The sequence below is a fragment of the Coenobita brevimanus genome, chromosome 57 (genome assembly GCF_032717465.1).
Source record: "Coenobita brevimanus isolate Jiangsu-jjx chromosome 57, ASM3271746v2, whole genome shotgun sequence".
In the NCBI taxonomy this organism is placed as follows: Eukaryota; Metazoa; Arthropoda; class Malacostraca; order Decapoda; family Coenobitidae; genus Coenobita; species Coenobita brevimanus.
The window spans coordinates 37,511,190-37,531,315 of record NC_137010.1 but is presented as its reverse complement, the minus strand read 5'-3'; the positions used below and the strand labels follow the sequence as shown (position 1 = coordinate 37,531,315).

Sequence of the window (20,126 nt, the reverse complement as noted above, 5' to 3'; positions counted from 1 at the left end):
TTAAAGGAATATGTTTACGTAGAACATTCATCGTCATGATTAGCTTAGCTATACTGACCGTTTTGTCCTGCGGTTGTTCGTTCTGTTGTCCAGTGGTGGTAGTAATGGCAGCAGGGAAAAAGAGGGTAGAGGGTGCAGAACATTTCTGTAATACTAGGTGTTTTAGGGTCGGCTTCCCGTCCCTCTAACACCTAGTGTGTAGTTGGGTTCCCTTTCTAGACCGGAGCTTAGACAAATAAGAGAGAAGCAAGACACAAAAACTCAAGGCAACAACCTTACACGTGTAGAAGTGGAACGGGTAGATGTCACAAGAGTTAATATACTGAACAATTATAAACCTTAGGCCTTGATTGTGGGTGTTAGTATCACGCAGGATACTACTCGAGACAAGATCAGGTAAAGTGAATGGCACTACGATCAGGAGTCCTTGGGCAGTGAGACCAAATACTATCACATAGGGGAAGTCCAGGTTTTATCTATCGGGTGAAGTTGTGTTCACTAGGGCCGTGGCACTGTTTTCACACTTGGCAGTCTAACTTGTTGGTCCATCGTGTCATTACTCATTGTTATTGCACTGGAGCCTTCGAATGATCTCGGTGTGAGGCTATATCACCAAGATGGTGGCGTGTTCACTCAGACAGACACTTATTCCACTGCCCGGCCATATTCACTGTCTCACTGTTACTTTATTTATTCCGCCTTTCTTTTACACTAACTATCTATCTGTCTATTGCCAGACGCCTCAATCCCGTTTGGGGTGGCCACAAACAAATCGCCTCCACGTCGCCCTGTCCCCCGCCATTTCACTGCCCTGCTCCCAACTCACACCCCCCTATCTCATATACCTCTCCACCCCATCCCTCCATCTCATCCTCGGCCTCCCCCTCCATCTTCCCCCCTCCACCTCACTCACATACACTCTCTTCGTCAGTCTCTCGCCCTCCATCCTCTCCACATGGTCAAACCACCTCAGTATGTTCCTCATAACGCTTCCTATCACATCCACATCCACACCACAACGCTCCTATATATCCTCATTCGTCAGCCTGTCTCTCCATGTGAATCCACAGGCTCCTCTTAAATAACTCATTTCCACTGCTCTCACTCTTGACTTGTGTCCTTCCAACAATGTCCAAGCTTCACTTCCATACGTTAGAGTTGGTATTACAATACTGTCATGTAGTAACTTTTTCACTTCCATGCTCACTTCCCTGTTTCTTATCACTGCTTTCAAGGAACCAGCAACTTTTCTTCCCTGCTGTACCCTTTCAAGCACTTCACCCCCCAAACCTCCATCCTTACTCATCACACTACCCAAGTACTTAAACGTACTCACATTTTCCAATTCCTCACCATCCAACCTCGCTGTACATTCACTGACTTCACCTCTCTCAAAGACCATTAATTTATTCTTCCCTACATTCACCTTTAGATTCCGTTTCTTACACACACTCCCAAACTCATCCACCAAGCCTTGCAGCTCCCCTTCGTTTTCACTCAACAACACAGTAGTATCATCTGCAAACAACACTACAGGGAGTTTCCAAACACTATCCTCTCTCACCAGGGCCACTCCAACATCCACTACCCTACCTTGTACCTCTTTTATTACCCCATCCATGAACAGATTGAACAACCATGGAGACATGACACATCCCTGTTTCAACCCAACCTTCAAAGAGAAAAATTCACTTAGTTCACCATCCACACGCACTGCAGCCTTAGCACCATCATACATACTTTTCACAGCATTCAATAACTTCCCATCTACTCCATATATTCTTAATACTTTCCACAATCTTTGTCTATCCACCCTGTCATATGCTTTCTCCAAATCCATGAAAGCCACATACAACTTCTTTCCCTTCTCTAGAAACTTTTCCACCAAAGATCTAAGAATGAATATCTGATCTACACAACCTCTTCCCTTCCTAAAGCCTCCCTGTTCTTCTCCAACTAATTCTTCTGTTCTTTCTCTAACTCTGTCAATAAGTATCCTACCATACACTTTTCATATTATACTAAGAAGACAAATGCCCCTATGATTACCACACACTTCTTTTTCCCCTTTTCCTTTGTACAAGGGAATAATTATATCCGACTTCCAATCCTCCGGGACTCTACCTTCCTCCCAGGCCAATCTGCACATTTTCCACATCTATTCTACTACTATCTCTCCCCCATGCTTCAGCATTTCTCCACACACTCCATCAATTCCTGGGGCTTTCCCCAATTTAACTTTCTTCATTACTTCCACAACTTCTATCCTACTGATTTCTTCCTGTCTTCTCACCTCCCTCCTTCTCCCAGCCATTCTCCAGCCACTTATGCTCGCATTACTTCCATCCTGTATGTTCAACAATTCCTTAAAGTGCTCTCTTCATCTGCTCACTTTTTCTCCCTTTTCCACTAGTAATCTACCACTTTTATCTTTCACTCCCCTGCTAACCTCATTTCCACCCTGTCTTACTCTCTTTTACACTAACACTGACGCTTTTATTTCTGACTTCCCGTATTCTGATAATTCACTGTTCTGCCCTTGCTTCACTGTATCACTTTCACTGTGCTTTCACTGTCATTCACTTTCAGAACTGGGAGTAGTGGTGGTCAGGCACAAGGGCGGCGGGAACAACTCAGCCTACTACTGATGGGGCTGAGTTCCGCCAGGGGCCTTTGTATTCAGGGGCCACGGGATCACGCGTAGGGGCGTCCTCTCTCGTCTGGGGCTGCTGGTGGCAAAGGGTTCCACGCTCTCTGGGCTCGGGGCGGAAGTCTAGCCCTCTGGACTGGGGCCGAACAGCTGCCTGAATCTCTCGCTCAGGCACCTGATGGAGGACGAGGGTCTCCGGCATCGGGGTGTAGGGATGTCCCGCCTGGCGGTTCTGGGGGCGGTCTGGAGGTCCCATGGGCTGCGGTCTCCTGTGGTCAAGGATGCCATCAGGAGTGGGCTGCGGCATCGGCCTCCATCGGGGTCCATCAGGCGAGGCATCTCAGGGACCGGCTGTAGTGAGATGAGTCCGGTGGTGATCACAGGGCCTCTCCAATAGTCCTCCAGGCTGGGGCCTCCCTCTGGGTCGTAGTCTCATGCAGGGGAGTCAGCACCTGACGGAGGAGAGGCTACGGGCCGTATCCTGCCATAGGGCCTGGGTACTGGCCATGGCCTTCTAGGTGCGTGGCTACCAGCCGTCGCAAAGGCCCAGCTACTGGCCATGGCCTGAGGAAGGGAGCGACTACAGGCCATCTCCTGCAGGAGGGTCGAGTGGCTACAGGCCATCTCCTGCAGGAGGGTCGAGTGGCTACAGGCCGTCTCTGTTAGGGCACCTTCGGAGCGAATACTGGCCGTCTCCTTATTACCTCCAGAGCAGCTACCAGCCATCTCCTGTAGGAGGGTCGAGCGGCTACAGGCCTTCTCTTTAAGGGCACCGTCAGAGTAGCTTCTGGCTGTCTGCTGACGAAGGTAGGAGCGGCTACAGGCCGTCTCCTTATTACCTCTAGAGCGCCTGCAGGCCATCTCCTGTAGGAGGGTTGAGCGGCTACTGGCCGTCTCAGGGGTGCTGACTGGAGCTAAAGTAATAGCCCCACCCCGTGGTTGTCGGAGGTCGTTCGTTCGTTCGTTCAAAGATTCCCTGCACCTATAGTGCAGGCCAGGCCATACATTAGCCCGGTCAGTGGGGTATGGGCTGGTAAAAAAACAGTAAGTGGGGAGGACAGAACCTGGGGATTGCCCAGCACACACGCCCTGTCTCCTGACTGGCTTTGCGGTGTGTGTGGTCGGTGGTTGGCTCGCCCGGAAGGTAGTCTCTCTTTCCTGCTATGGTGGAGGCGAGCAAGTTCCGGGTCATAGGGGCGCGCGGCCCAGGGGGACTTATGTCCCTGTCGCCCGGAGTCAGGTCGCGCACTATTTGCCCCTCCGTAGGCTCTTTCTGGGGTTGTTGGGCTGTCCTCTGTGAGACTATACTGCATTTTAATTTCCACCTAGATTCTTGAACCCTGCGCAGTCGATTGACAATAAAGTAATCCCGAGGAAGCCGGTGGTGCACTGGTTAACACAACAAAGTCGCAACTGGAAGAATCCAAGTTAGATACTGTCACTGGTGAGACTGGTGGACTCATTTTGTTTCCCCCTTGTCTCTGTTTACCCAGCAGTTAAACTGAAGACCTTGATATAAAACGACTATCGTGGGTGTTGATCACTCTAGGAGAAGAACTGGGACAGCACAAGTCGACTGTCTGCCTTAATAACCATCGTGCAGTCAAATGGCGTAAACCTAAGCTTTCTCCTCTATTGTACTTTTAGTCCAGGTTTAAGTATCTTTCTAAAGTTCCCTAAACATATTTTTCCCTGTTATAATGATGATATCCTGCTAAAAGATAATACTTTGTAAGTGATGGTATTTCATCTAATTAAAGAATCGGGATGTATAATATTCTTTTCCCGTCATTTTTATCATCGGGCACCATGGGACACGTAAGAGTATGTTCAAGTTTGGGTAGGGATATTACAGCCCATTAAGTCGTGTGACGTCTTTTAACATTTCCCAAAGGGAAACTCTTTTGTTTTTCTAATTCTTTTTACCAGCGGTCGTTGCTATACCTCACAATTTTATTTCAAGGTTAACTAGCATGACATTTACTCTCCAAGTACCTGTGCCAGGTATCTCAAGCCACTTTTCTCAGGTTATCGATATAAGCATGTAAAATGTTTTTATAACCTTTAAGGTGGAAAAACAAACAAACAAAATTGTCGTGGCACCACCAAGAGAAATGTTTGGAATCACCAAGTGCCAAAACAATCATCCCAGTTGTGGGATGGGTTGTTTTTTCGGTTTCGAACACGGTTAAGGCACAGGATGAGTTCTGTTCGAATGTGTCCTCTAGCCCGCTGAACACGTTCGAGAGAAGGCGGGCCTTGTTTTTAGCCTATAAGCAGATAGCCTACAGTACCATAAGGAAACCTCACTCATTTTGGAATAATCGTTGGTATGGCGATGATAATGACGTCGATACCACCACACGAGTGTACTTAGCTTAGGGTGAACCTCTCATGGTGAAGGAGTTAGATAATATTCACGAATCTCTACAGCACAATTCATTTTTAATTCAATGTACAGTACTACCAGTCAACATTACTTACCTTGACAACATTTTAACTAAAAATATATGAAGTGTTTGATCCCATTTTTATTTCCTGGGAAAGTTCCATAATTCCTCCACAACTTTTAGCCATCTGTAAAGGCTTGTGAAGATGAGACATAATTCCACTTCTCCATCCATCAGCCAATCCTTTCACTCAGTTCATGAACCAATCCATCTATGTAATCCAAAAACCAAAATTACCATTCTATTATTCATCATCCAGTTCATCCACCTCTTCACCCTTCAGCCAAAGCATCCGATCACTCATCCATCAAATAATCTTTCATTCAAGGCATTTCCTTAAACACATTCTACCTTCATCTAATCAAACTATTCACTCCTTATCATCAACGATCAGTCTTTTCACTCTCCCATCCACATGCCTATTAATTTTTTCCCTCATCCCTCAACTAAAACATCCACTTTCCCATCCATGAATTAATGTAGCCAGTTATTCATACGGCAACTGATATTTAAAATTTTCTGCTCACCAACCCATTCATTTCTAATCCATCAACCAGCCCATCGAAACATTCATAAAAAAAAAAAGAAAGAAAGAAAGAAACAACCTAACAAACAATCCACTCACCAGCATAGGAGATTGGACAAGGAATATTATACTCCAGTTGATGTCCCCAGGATAGGATGAAGTCTGAGTTGACTGGAATGGACAGGTCGAACAGCTCCAGGGTCTGTTGAGGTAGAGGCAGAGCTGGGTAAAGGGGACAGCGTGTGGCTAGATGGATGACCGAGTTGATGAATGGAAAAAGTGGATGGATTATCTGCTGAATGATGGAATGAATGGATGGACAGAGGAAGTGAAATGGTTGAGTAGATTACTGGATGAAGAAATGACTGAATAATCTGATGGATGTGAGAAGGAGTAGAATGAAGGAAAATGAAAACAGACACCTGAATGAATATACCAGTATCTGGATGCAACTCTGGCATGGATGATTAAACTGATAGTATTTTTCTCTGAAGTTCTTTAAAACCTACTTAGTTTTTTTTCTTTTTTTCAAGATAACTCTCTCATCCTTTATCGATGAAATATGAAACTTATAAAAAATTTACTTTTATTTTTACATTCCTTAGTAGTCTGCTTTATTACTGTACAAGATTTAGAATGGAGGCGAGCATTTTTCTTTTTTGATGATTCTTATTTAACTGATTGTTTTTAGATCTGCTTAACCTCCTTTTTTATTGTCTCTTAGCCCCTTCCCTTTTACTCAACTCTATGTCTTATTTTTTGCTGTTCCTTCTTTCACTGTTTAACTTTTTTTACTCTTTTTGTTTCCACTTTCTTACTTATTCATCCTATAACTAAGTCTCTTTGGTAATGGGTTTTTGCCACATTCTTCACATCTTAATTATCCTCTTTCTCCTGTCTATCTCACTCAACTTCCCCCCCCCTCTCTCTTGTCCTCCCCCCCCCCGACACACGCACCCCCCCCCCACACACACACACACTTATTTTTCCTTTCCCAATTCCTCCAAACATTTTTATAAATTGTCCCGCCCGGACCTTACCTGAGTAGAAGCGTCATAATGCCAATCGCCATGGGTCCATCTTTTGGAGTCGAGTGTGATATGTGAAGGGCGTGATGTGACGTTGAACACCCTCACATCAGACATCACCAGCCCAGCCACACCCTTCCATCCCTCTCCCTCTCTTACACTCCACATCACCTCCTCCTGGCCAGAAAGACAGCTGGTTACATTATTGTCAACTTAAGGGTCTTGCTGGCACCTCTTCCTTATGACAGAGCTGACATAATGTTGTCAGCTTAAAAGGGTTCCTGGTACTTAATTCAAACCACGGTATTTCTGCATGTGGTACATGTATACTACTTATGCAGTCTCTGTCGATACCAGAATACTGAGGTGTAATGTGGCAAATATATCTTTGAAGTGGTGGTGCTTAAAAGCGTCCTTAAACACACCACAATGTAGTTCAGACAGTTTTCACAGGCATGGTCCCTTGAATGAAAAGTCATACACTCATATTTTGAACTTCCTCCCTATTTATACACAGGTATTCTACATTAGTATAAGTTTACTACTGTTTCAGTCGCTGCTGTCCACTTTCCGGAGAGGATATGTGATCTTCAGTTTACTTAGAGCGTATTCCAGACCCAAACTTTTTTTTTTTTTTTACGTGAATGAAGGAAATAAAGGTGGGAACCCGGTAACATTTGCCCCACCCAGAGAATGTCCTTGCCAAAGAATGCTGGAAAATAAATATGCTAATTAGATCCTTTTCTTTTTTTTTCTGTTTCATTTCTAGGTGCCTGGATCGAATCCGCTTAAAAGCTAGCTGTCATAAGAAGAGGGAAAGACAGACTAAGGAAAACAATGACAGAGTTACCAGTTGCGTACACGAAAGACCGAGAGTACCGATGTACCCTTGGGATAGAAAAGTGGTGCACCGTGCATGTAACTAGATTAAGTGGTGTGCCCGCTATAAGGGGAAAGGAATACAGGCAGAGGGTTCATACTAGCAATTACTAGTCCAACAGCGATGGTAGAAAGAGATGCAACGCCTCTGAGAAATAACAAACTGAAGAGAATCAGTGAGAGGAGGAAAAAAGTCTTTGACTTGTGAATGGTTTGTGAACATGACAGTTCTCTTTTCGACTGATGTTACTGCAGAGAAGAACGTTGGCCTGTGCCTGTCTTTTAATAAGTGGACTGTTGGTTCATTATCACAAAAGGAATAAAAAATGACTCATAACAAAAGGAGTAAACAATGACTCATACCGGTAAGTAATTCTTTTACTGCGGTGACCCGCTTTTCATTTATATCTACCGCAGGACCATTATTTAACTTGCGAAGACCTCTCGTAGCGAATGGGTTAGAAAGTGTTCATTAAACTTCAGTACCATGGTATATATTTCATTTCATGTTTTCTACGGACAGCTTCCTTTAGTCTAGGGAAGCTCTCTCATACTGAAGGGTTACTATCTCCCTACATGCTACAGACACTTGATATTTTGCTGTTATAAGTTTGGACAAATTTAACCTTGCTAGGAATTGGTAATTAACATTAATAAAATCAATATGCCATAGAAGTAGTGAATGATAATCCAAATGTTTCTGGATTTACTGGTTAATTCTACAATTGTATTACTGTGTAAGTGAAGTGGTTTTTGCCATCAGAGTATTGATAATATTTCTGTTTCAGTACGTCTTTGGGATTATTATTTTTCGCATGACCTTTCAGTACTAAATTTATATTCAACTGAACAAAATTGTTTGACATCAGGTTGACGAAGCTCTTTGAATGAAGTATGTACCAGAAAATGGATTAACTTGTAATAATTTGTAACCCTAGACTGCTATCAGTTCCTTACAAACACATCGTCTGGAGTTGACTGTAATAAAATTTATACAGCTGATGTGTTTGTAGCAGAAAAAAGTTTTTTTTTTTTTTTTTTTTTTTTTTTTCACTCGTCTCATGATTTCTCTAACAAAATCACCAGGTTTTGGATAGAATACAAAAGCCTTGTAGCTGAGTACTTACATTGTCATAGCTGATGTCTGCTATGAAGAATTCTTTTGTGCCAACCGGATCTGTAATAACGTGTAATACACATTAATGAGAGAGATAGGCTACATAGAGACACATTCATAGTGATCCCAATGAGGAGATCAGTTTTAATATTAATAAGCAGAGAAACACTATGAAAAGTATGAAGACGTAGGGATAGTAGTGCGCCAAAAACCACTGAAATAAGGTTGAGGCGGTAAAATAACGTGTAATCTCATCCCTGTATCTTTTTTTTTTTTTTTTTTTTTGCAAATTTTTGTGTGCTACATCGTTGGTTAAAGGTTATACCACTGTCATGAAACTTTTAAGTGGGCACTTATGCTGCACCATAATGGCATATGCTAGAGTAAAAAATAAAAATGTTGAAATGAAATTACATATCCCTTTACTTCGTTGACATTGTTCCGATGGTTTTTAGTGCACTGTCATCCCTACATCCGAAACATTGTTGAACGCTTCTGAACCACACAGATGGTGGTCCATTCTGAAGTTAGCAATCTTCAGGGTGTCTCCATCCCTGCCTCCTCTGGTTGACTCTGGAGGCCTGCTTGTGGGTGACCAAATAAAGGTAATGCTTATTAATTTTTTTGATGTCTTATTTTGACTCCAAGCTCAGTCATTCTACATTGCCAGAGAGCTGATCCATTGTTCCGTAAGACTGCTCTGACCTAAGGAAGTTGAGAGGCTGCTGAACTAGCTTCCAGACTGAGTGCAGTATTCAAGATTCTAGTGCGCTCTGGATCGTTTCCTTCTTGTTGTCGAGTTGCTAACATCACTGCCATTCCGAAGGTTCATCTTCACCGTTTGCTGCAAATTATCGGCATATCTCCATTACGCCCATTCTGTCAAAGGTTTTCGAGCGTCTTGTTTCTTCTTGTCTATCAAAGTTTCTGGAATGTTCTGGTCTGCTTTCTTCTAATCAGGTTGCATATCAGATGAATCTTAACACTGCGGATGAATTGCTTATGATTTCTCACGTCCTGCACCTGCCCTTGACTCTGGTTCTAAGGCCAAGATAGTTCAACTGGATATTTTTGTTTCGGATTGTGTGAACCATGAAGTTTTGCTGTGAAAACTACACAGCACTGGCGTTGGTAACTCATTTCTGTCCATACTGCTGAAGTTTTTGAAGGGCCTTAAGCCTTATGTTTGCGTGAATGGGTGTTACAGCATCTGTTATGATGTTTATTCAAGTGTACTTGAAGGTAACGTTCTAGGACCATTATCATCCACACCAGCGATCTGCTTCAGCTTACTAAAAACGAGATCTACTGTTACATTGAAGATGCCACATTGGTTGTTATCATCCCATCTGCTCAGTCACATCCATTTGTCTGCCACTTCGTCAGTGGAGACTTGACTCATTTTGCAATGGTACAAAAAGTGAGACATGAATATCAACCCATCGAAGACAAAATTACTGTTTCTCGTTCTTGAATTCGATTCCGGCCCCACAGTCTTCTGCTTCTGGATGGATCAGTTCTAGCAGAGTGCCTAGAACATTGAGGGCCAAATCCGTTGTTTGGTATCTTCTGCAACTCATAAGCTCGAAGTACTGTACTTAGGAAAGCATACAAGGTCTTCCCTGATGCTTATGTTTCTACTAATTGCTTTCGTTGTTTCATCCTCCCACTCCTTCAGTATTGTGCACTGGTGTGGGTATCATCTGCAGAGTCGCACCTTCCTCTGATCAATAAGATTTTTCGCACTGCAGTGCTTCTGTGCGGTGGTGAAATGTTGTGTAATCTTGAACATCGTCATGCTGTAAGCAGTTTGTGCATGCGGTACAAGATCCAGTCCAATGTTGCTCACACTATGCATTGCCGGCTACCTCAGCAGTTTGAGCCTTCGAGGACCACAAGTCTGTTATCATCCGCATATCTGCTATTCTTCCAGCTGATTATGTGTCGCACCAGACAGTTTCGGTGGTGCTTCCTTCCTAACACAGTACGCATTTGGAACTCTCTGGATGCAGATGTTTGTGCTGCAGACAGTGTTCAGCTGTTCAAGATGAAGGCCAATTTGTTTTTGAGCCATCATCACATTAACTGATTTTGTGACTCGTAGTTTATTATGAGAAACGAAGGTATGACAGACAACAAATTATAAACATCTAGGTGAATTGTTACAAAGGACTTTACACTGATTGTTAACGCTCTCTGATGTTTTTCACGTTTTAAATGTTGATTATATCAAACATACGACCAAGCTTTAAAACACATACGATCATCACATACAGTTGCAATTCATAGGTAATCAGTTTCATTTTCTCTATCTGTATGACGACTTCTGTTTTTTCTTTCCCTTTCCACATCCTCTTCGTTTCGTCCCTTTGATGCTTCAGGTGTACAGGAGCTGCCCCCAGCAACTTAAAGTGTTCACACTCTTCCTACTCCACTTGCTGCATTCAGTTGAATGATAATTTTATATAATGATTTTATACTAGTTTTACTGATAATTTAAAGTTTGTGTAAGGAAGCTGCGTAGTTATTCAACTTAGTAGTGAAGGGATTAATGAAGGTTCTGCCTAACTTGCTCCCATTTGGAAAGTCTCTCTTGACATGGAAGAGAAAATTTTTTGAAGATAACAAGGAGCACTGAGAGAACGAAGCACCCATGCCTTGCGATATGTCGATGACCGTACCTTTTATCTAGCTCTGTGACCTTGGCCTTTGACTGATTGTTCTTAAACTTGAAATATTTCATCATTGCTTGACAATTAACTTTTCCAGTAGATTCGGTCCAAACTGGATATAAGTTTCTTGAATTGACCTTGTCCTGTGACCTTGACCTTTGACCCACCGTTCTAAAAACTGAGTAATTGATCTTTAGCTGATCCTAAATCGCACCAAGTTTAATCCGAAATGAATAACAAACTTTTGTGGCGAAAGAACCGAAAGTTTGACACTGTTCTGTGCCCTTAAACTTTAATCTATTGATATCAAGACTGAATCTCTTCACCCTTTGCTCACCCTTTACCATTCCACTAAGTTTCGTGTAAATCGGACCAAAATTATAAAGTTGACCTGTTCTCGGCCTATTACTTTTTCGGGCCATATCTGCCGTACTTCCGACCATGAGGAAAATGAAACCTCACTGTGGAAAAAAAAAATAATAATAATAATGATCGGCTTTGCCATATTACAGCCGGAGGGGTTTAAAACGAAGAAGACAAGTGAAGAAGAAGATGGAGAAATCAGGATTTTTTGTTTTTTTTCAGTTATAGGTATATTTTTAGTTACTTTTGAATACTTTTTATACGTAGGCATAACAATATATTTGTTAAAGCTTAAGGAAACGTTGGAACCATCCCTGCACACTCTGATTAGCAGGCATTTTTAAATTCACAGACATGAAAGAAAAGGCAGAGCGGTAAGAAGACAATTACTCACCAATACTTTCCCCCTCATCCCAGTACAGCATGCCAGTAGCCTTGCCCTCCCAGTCCGGCGCTATGATTAGTCCCAGCGGCTCTGTTCTGTGGGTAGACACAGATGGACTGGGGTTAGGGGGAGAGTGTATGTAGGGAGGGTGGGGAGCAGGAGTGAAAAAAGAAGGGATAAGATAAAGAGGGATGTATTGAGAAAGAGAGAGAGAGAGAGTCTTTTCCTTCATTCCTTGAAACAGGTGACGTATCCTACTGATGTTCTCTAAAGATGAATAAAATAATAAGGTATTAGTACAAAAAAACATGAATAGCGTGCTCGAGTTGAAGAGGTTTAATGGTGAGTTATTTTTTAGTGTATAATTATGTATTTACACAGCTGTCAACACCTAAGAATAATTTTCCTCTCTCTCTCTCTCTCTCTCTCTCTCTCTCTCTCTCTCTCTCTATCCTTCTACTTGTCTATCTTCTATCTATCTTGCACACTCTACGTCTCTTGCTCTCTCTCTCTCTCTCTCTCTCTCTCTCTCTCTCTCTCTCTCTCTCTCTCTCTCTCTCTTACCCAGTCCTATCTATCTGTTGCCAGACGCCTTAATCCCGTTTGGGGTGGCCACAAACAAATCGCCTCCAAGTCGCCCTGTCCCCCGCCATTTCACTCCCCTGCTCCCAGCTCACACCCCCCTCTCTCATATACCTCTCCACCCCATCTCTCCATCTCATCCTCGGCCTCTCCCTCCCTCTTTCCCCCTCCACCTCACTCACATACACTCTCTTCGTCAGTCTTTTACCCAGTCCTACCTTTCCATTAATTTCACTCTTATCACTCAACTTCATCCCTCTTGTTAAATATCCCTGCCTCTCACCATTCTTACTTCAGATGTCCATTTCATCTCACTCCATTCTTTTCCACTCACCCCCCTCATTTCACTCATATCAATCGCACACCAAGCAATGGTCTGCCATTCCCTTTATCCACGCTTTCCCTCCTCTAGTTAAATCAACTTTATACACCCCTCTCACGTCTCTCACCCCACCCCCCACTCATCCCACCTCTCCTACACCGTCTCGTCATACTCCCCGTTACTTCCTTCACTTCCTACCCCACTCAGCCAACTTGCCCCTCTCATCCCTCTCACCTACTCACCTCTCTCGCTAAATCTCGCTCACCTGGCCAGCATGGTGTTACTTCTGATCCTCTGCGTGGCCATAACCCCTCCGCCTCTCACGTACAGCGGCAGGTAAGAGAGAGGGGCTACCACCTCGACCTTCTCACCAACCTTCTGTATACTCCGGCCCTGGACAGACACAGATGTAAACTGGTCAGTGCTAGTGTTGCGTGCCTACTGTTACCTAATGAATTCTCAACTCCCTTCAGCTCTATTGATGGCAGAGTGTAGTCTAAGTGGTATAATTGGTCGGTTAAGTTGACAAGTAGGCTAACCAAGGATACTCATTTCTACCACTTAACTAAGACTCATTGAATTTCATGCATATGCGACTTAGTGTCCAAGTTGCGGAAGTTTCGTGCCATCAGATGAAAACAAATCATCAACGGTGAGCCAAAAAAAAAAAAAAAAAAAAAAAGATAATGGCATTTTTTCTCACATTCTTTCTTCCCTTTGTTACATGGTGTAAATTATTATACTCACAGTGTAATAGTCGTACCACGGAGCCTCAGGGAAGTACACCTCTCTCGACTCGGCCCCCTGAAAAACGCAGAAAGCAGAGGCCGTTTTTATAAGGATTCTCGAGTTTAATTTGTATATAAAATTGCTTGCTCACACTTCCATCTTCACCCATACTATTTCCAAACACTTCACACCCAGACCTCAATCAAAGTGAAGAACTGCGACCAAAGAGATTTTTTTTTTTTTTTTTTTTTTTTGACTGACAAAAAACCATCATCCATGATTTTCATGCCACATCTGGGGCGTAATGGCCCGAAGCTTGGCTACCAAAGTGAGAGTGAACAGTTGCTCGTCCCAGAACGGCATTATGTGAGCAATATGCCCCAGCCAACACTCGGATGCGAAACTTTTTAGTTCACTTCCAGTTTGAACACCTTAATATACCTCAACACAAGAAGTTCATTTGTTGGTTATAGGGTTGCTACCCGACTCAGTAAATGTTTCCTAAGTTACAACAAACTATTTCACTTATCGCTCACAGCAGTCACCGGAAGGCAGCACTTTTGTTGCTAATAGTTTGTAACGATCCATTACAATACTTTCTAGCCAAGGGAATGGTTTTAAACTTCCTCCTGTATGTTACCAGGCTGTGATAATTCAAATATGGAGTGAGACATGCCTTGGGCAAAAGTGAAACATATAAACAACTGCGATAAACGTGAGGCAAGATTAGGAATATGGGTACAGGGCAAGACTGGGAGATATGGGACAAATGTAAAACACTGTAGGTTGCTTGTTGTTGATGTTGTTTAATTCCAATCTGTCTGGCCGAGTAGAACCGTCGACCACAAGTAAGCTACTGCTACTGTGGGCCATCATACAGGTACAGTACAGTACATACAGTGTAGGGGACTACCTCCCCCATGTGGCAGACAGCACATCGCCAGGGTCGGACCAGGGTCCATCCCCACTGGGAGGGGCGGGAAAATATGAGGGGGTTTGACTCCTGGGTGGACGTTGCGATTGCTTCTCTCTACCCAAGGTACATACCGCCACCACGTGTAGGATCCTTGTCAGTAAGGCAGGTAGAGGCCATAAATGTTCTATGCATAGAACAAAATGAAAAGCACAGGACAAGCATAAGAACAGTTAGAAAAATAATTTTAATTAATTAAGAAAAACCTGCAGTCCTATCGAAAGATCACACCTACCTAAGTAAATAGGCATATAAGTGAACCTTAGGAAGCATCAACTAGGCATTCTCAACGGGTCATTAGCATGCACTCTCAGCTTGGAGTCGCAAAGGAGTTTAAGGAAGGTCCAGGAAGAAGTCTGTAAATTAAAAGTGAATCTTCATAATGTACGCGCTTATTTGCATAGCTGAGAAAAGTACTTGTAAACAGCAGTATTTCTATCCCTCCGTCCACCTAACACTCTCGCCCATTATTTCAAATTGGGTGTATGATACGCTCGGAGGAGAGGAATATGCCAGACAGAACTAGATATTTATGTTACTGAAGAAGTAAGGAAGAGGGAGGGGTATGTCATTATCTTGACAAGAGTGTGGAAGCTGAAGAATTAGAATGTCATGGGTGCATTTCACGTTTCGATATGCAAAGTGGAATAGAATACAAGTTAAACCATTTTAGGAACCAGTGGAATTAGCAGCAACGTGGCCTCTTCGAAATGACTGAGTTTGTGACTGAAAAACGGACTACCCACACATAATATAATTATGGTGGTGGTAGAATGATACGGAGCATGAGGCAGTAATGAATAGAAAGAGGATTGTTCAAGACCTGGACAAGGATGGTAGTAAGGAGCTCTGATCAGCTGTTACACATAAAGCCAATGGAACATTACATCAAACCATAAAATTAATGTAACAACCTCGTGAATAACTTGAATAGTACAGGTGATAAAAGTGACATTCAAAGGAGCTAAACAAATGTAAGGTAGCAATACTGCATAGTCGGTGATCAATGTGTATGAACAGTTCTTTGAGTAGCTTGGAATCATTATAATCACCTGGTGAATGTGCAGTTTGTCTGCGAATAGGTTAATTTGGACCCAGCAGCATCAAGACAAGGACCACTTACTCTCACTGAATGCGACAGTATGAAGACCGTCATAGACAAAATACTGAGATATCAGGTAGCCCTGTTACACTTACTGAAATACCGATAGCTTCAGATGATAAAGGTTTAAGGATGGTTAAGCGACCTTATCAAGCAAATGTAAGAATTTATCTCGGTGCCAAGTACCTGACTGAATATTTATATGGGGAAGCGAGATGTCATCGAGGAAGCAAACTATGAGTATCAGAAGCTGTTAAACCAGGTAACTGAAATTGTGGCGAGGATCTGTGGAATCTGATCAGGGAGAGAGAGAAAACTGATATACACAGTTGCATTTATGCTGCACGGGGCTCTTGTAGCAGTTCAGTTAAGACCATTTTAAAGATATTCAACCCTATAGCGTTCCTTGCCCCAGTCCGAGATTGGTCTTGCGTTCATTTGTCCAGCAGCCCACCTCCTTATCTCTTGGTCACCACCTACTCTGACCATTCCCCCCCCCCAGTAATTTGGAAAAAACAGCCATCGGGAAAGCAAAGCAGATTATGCAGGCATAATACTGCTGTTGCACTACCTTCCATTGCGTTCCACTATATTCATTCACTCATTGCTAATTATCAGTATCTTAAATTACTCCTTAACTTCATTCCACTACATTTATTCTTGGGAAATAGTATCTTTCATTTTCCTTCGGCCTCTTTCTCCTACACCCTCTGGTAAGCCTTAAAGCGCCTAGTAATGTGGCTGCTCACCTGCCATACTACGGGGGCCACCATCAGCCACGAACCCCACAGGAACTGGTCATCAATGGCCCACGTGGAGACCGTAGTGGGGAACCTGGGGGTATGGAGAGGGAGTTACGAAGGAAAGCAGACAGGCTAATTGTATAGAGCGGAGGAGGGTTTGTGGCGACGAGAAGGGAGAGTGTAAACAATTACGAGTAGATGAGATGACGTGGAGAGAGAGAGAGAGAGAGAGAGAGAGAGAGAGAGAGAGGAAATATCACCTGCTATGTGAGTAAACACGTCTTCGTTCCTCGCCACTCATAACAAAAAGGCATTATCTGATTTCGTACCCGCAATAGAATTTACTAGTGCCGTACGTGCTCGTAATGTGTGTGTGTGTGTGTGTGTGTGTGTGTGTGTGTGTGTGTGTGTGTGTGTGTGTGTGTGTGTGTGTGTGTGTGTGTGTGTGTGTGTGTGTGTGTGTGTGTGTGTGTGTGTGTGTGTGTGTGTGTGTGTGTGTGTGTGTGTGTGTGTGTGTGTGTGTGTGTGTGTGTGTGTGTGTGTGTGTGTGTGTGTGTGTGTGTGTGTGTGTGTGTGTGTGTGTGTGTGTGTGTGTGTGTGTGTGTGTGTGTGTGTGTGTGTGTGTGTGTGTGTGTGTGTGTGTGTGTGTGTGTGTGTGTGTGTGTGTGTGTGTGTGTGTGTGTGTGTGTGTGTGTGTGTGTGTGTGTGTGTGTGTGTGTGTGTGTGTGTGTGTGTGTGTGTGTGTGTGTGTGTGTGTGTGTGTGTGTGTGTGTGTGTGTGTGTGTGTGTGTGTGTGTGTGTGTGTGTGTGTGTGTGTGTGTGTGTGTGTGTGTGTGTGTGTGTGTGTGTGTGTGTGTGTGTGTGTGTGTGTGTGTGTGTGTGTGTGTGTGTGTGTGTGTGTGTGTGTGTGTGTCCGACTCTGGGCAAAGACTTCAGGGCCTATCCCCAGGGCATATCTCCAGGCCCAGTAGTCCTCCTACATCTCCACATGTCACCACTTAGGCGCTGACACCCGCCGTCCATATTGAATACATGCTAGGGCTGTCTCGTACAAGACTGGTGTATTAGTATTAGCAGGGGTGTTTTTACGACATGTCGGCGGTCTTCTGGTAGATCAGAAAAGTGTATAATTTATTAAATTCAGATCCATAAACTGTTCCTCGCCCCAGGGGGGATTTGAACGGGATCCGTTAGGACTGCAGGCCACCTCTCCAGTCTCTACCCATTGAGCCTCCCTCAAGTGAGGTTAGGCAATGTGAGGTGAGGCAGTATGTGGTGTGGTAGTGTGAGGTGTGGTAATGCTTGGTGTGGCAGTGTGAGGTATAGCAGTGTCTTTTTTTAGACAAAAACTTTTTCTTTTCTCGAATTTTCTCAAGAAAACACACATGGGCTACTCAGTGTACTCCAGTCACAAAAATATTGTTCCACTTGCATGAACACATGAGCCTTGTGAAAACGTAATATACATACACATTTATGCATAAGTGTTACTCAAATCCCTTTGTAATGTGCACAGGATCCACTCAGATCTGCCCAAAATCAACTCAAATCTGCAAAAAAAATCTCCAATCATCTGTTTTCAAGTTTAATCAGTACTGTTCCTTATCACCTTGAACACTTACTCGAAGAAAAGAGGTCTAATCACGGTGTGGCCCTGGGAGTGAGCCAGGTAGTGCAGAGTGTAGAGGTACGGCAGCAGGAGGTAGCGTATCTCTAAGGCCTCTCTGCCGGACCTCGCCACTGAAGGCCACAATCCTGGATCCTGGGGACGAGGGAGAAGGGCTAGTGTAGAAATGAGAGACAGACAGACAGACAGCAAGTTACATCGTTATGAATACACTGAGGGAGAGAGAGAGAGAGAAAGAGAGTAGTAGTTGTAGTAGTAGTATCGTATGACTAGTAGTAGTAGTAGTAGTAGTAGTTGTAGTAGTAGTATCGTATGACTAGTAGTAGTTGTAGTAGTAGTAGTATCGTATGACTAGTAGTAGTAGTAGTAGTAGTAGTTGTTGTTGTTGTTGTTGTTGTAGTAGTAGTAGTATCGTATGACTAGATTATCCTTTGGGCTGTCCTCACTTGGCTCTTGTTGTTAACACTTCAAAGAATCCTTCTCTGTACAAGCACACAATCACTTAAAACCTCTATCAGCATTCACTGCAAATCTGTCTATATTGTTACAACGTAAAAATCGTTGATACGTCGAGAACGACGCGCATACAAGCCAGACGGTTAATAAAAGGCCGCTAAAAACTTTATGGTTTTATCCCTTCTAGTCACAGTTAAGGTGCGCTTGCAAAACACTGACTTTTCTCTCTTTCCTCACTCTCTGTTACCCGCTAATTGTCCATTCAGTGACTGCGACTCTCACATTTTGACTCTCTGTCGTACTACTCCCTCCTTCACTTATTACACTCTCTGACTCACTAGCTCCGTCACGGACTATCACTGTCCGTCCGCCATTCACTCACTGACTGTTCACTGATTTTCCATTACTGACTGACTCTCACTGTCTGACTGGCTCACAGCCACTGACTCGCTGTCTCGCACAAACTAAAGGTCCGCTACTCTCGACTCACGCAGCACAGCTCACTCAGTCCGTTACTCACTGTCTCACTGACTAGACTCAGCTGATCTGTCCCCGATATGAGACAGACTTAACCCCTCCCCTCTTGTCTCCACCCACCAGCGCAGCTCAGAACATTCCAGCACCTAGGAGAGAACCCTCATTCTCTCACACAATAATACATGTAAATTAACAATACACAATAATAATAATGACAAGAACAAATTCCTACGGTATGATAGAAAGAAAATAAAGCAGACATGCCTAAATCTCCAGAATATTCATCGCATCTACAGATATAAACATCGGCCTAATCCACTGCATGGCAGTTAATTTTTAGAATGTTCCTCACATCTCCAGATATAAACCACTGACTTAATCCTGCCGGCATAATAGTACAATGTGTCCCTATGTCCTGTCCGTTTTTGTACTTAAATACACATAAAAAATATAAATGTCTTAGGTTAATAAAAAAAAAATGGTAAGGAAGAGATGTTCAGAAACTTCACAACCCCATGAAGATATTGGGTTTTGCTCTTTTCACGGTATGCTTAAAACTACATTTGTGAAAGGGTACTTAAGCCTCTTATTAATGGCTGACTTTTGTATATCACTGCATTTAGTAGTGACATTCAATTATTCAGGTCGAGCTATTTTCGCCACGTGCAAGGTGGGGGCGCTCCCCATCCACTCACTCAATGCAGTGCTGCTTTGGGTGTCTGCCCTTTCCTTTCTTCCTTCTTTCCTCTTCTTTCTTTCTTTCTTTCTTTCATTCTTTCTTTCATTCTTTCCTCTTCTTTCCGCCTATGGGCGACTTTACACTCTCTCTTTTATCTTTCTTTCCTTCATTCTTTCCTCTCCCTTCTGCCTATGGGTGACTCTACACTGAGTGACAAGCCAAATGGTTTCCTGTACACTAGGAAACCATTTACAACGCTGGGTGGTAACCATATAACCAAATTATGGCGCCTGGTGGTTTAGTGGATGATTAAGGCGCTTCAATCGGATTGAGCCTGTTTAGGTTTATATCCATGGGATGGGGTTT

General features: G+C 43.4%; 1 protein-coding gene across 1 annotated transcript in view; it reads right to left on the bottom strand.

The window, feature by feature from the left end:
• LOC145401961 (maltase-glucoamylase-like) overlaps positions 1-20,126 on the bottom strand; it is a 234,475-nt gene that overhangs the window by 159,011 nt on the left and 55,338 nt on the right. The window contains exons 15-22 of the mRNA XM_080274065.1: positions 18,144-18,283; positions 16,528-16,612; positions 13,722-13,778; positions 13,240-13,367; positions 12,080-12,165; positions 8,661-8,710; positions 6,667-6,831; positions 5,726-5,828 (exon numbers count right to left, since the gene is read on the bottom strand). Of these exons, the coding sequence (XP_080130191.1) occupies positions 5,726-5,828; positions 6,667-6,831; positions 8,661-8,710; positions 12,080-12,165; positions 13,240-13,367; positions 13,722-13,778; positions 16,528-16,612; positions 18,144-18,283 (814 nt within the window). The remainder of the gene's footprint in view (positions 1-5,725; positions 5,829-6,666; positions 6,832-8,660; positions 8,711-12,079; positions 12,166-13,239; positions 13,368-13,721; positions 13,779-16,527; positions 16,613-18,143; positions 18,284-20,126) is intronic.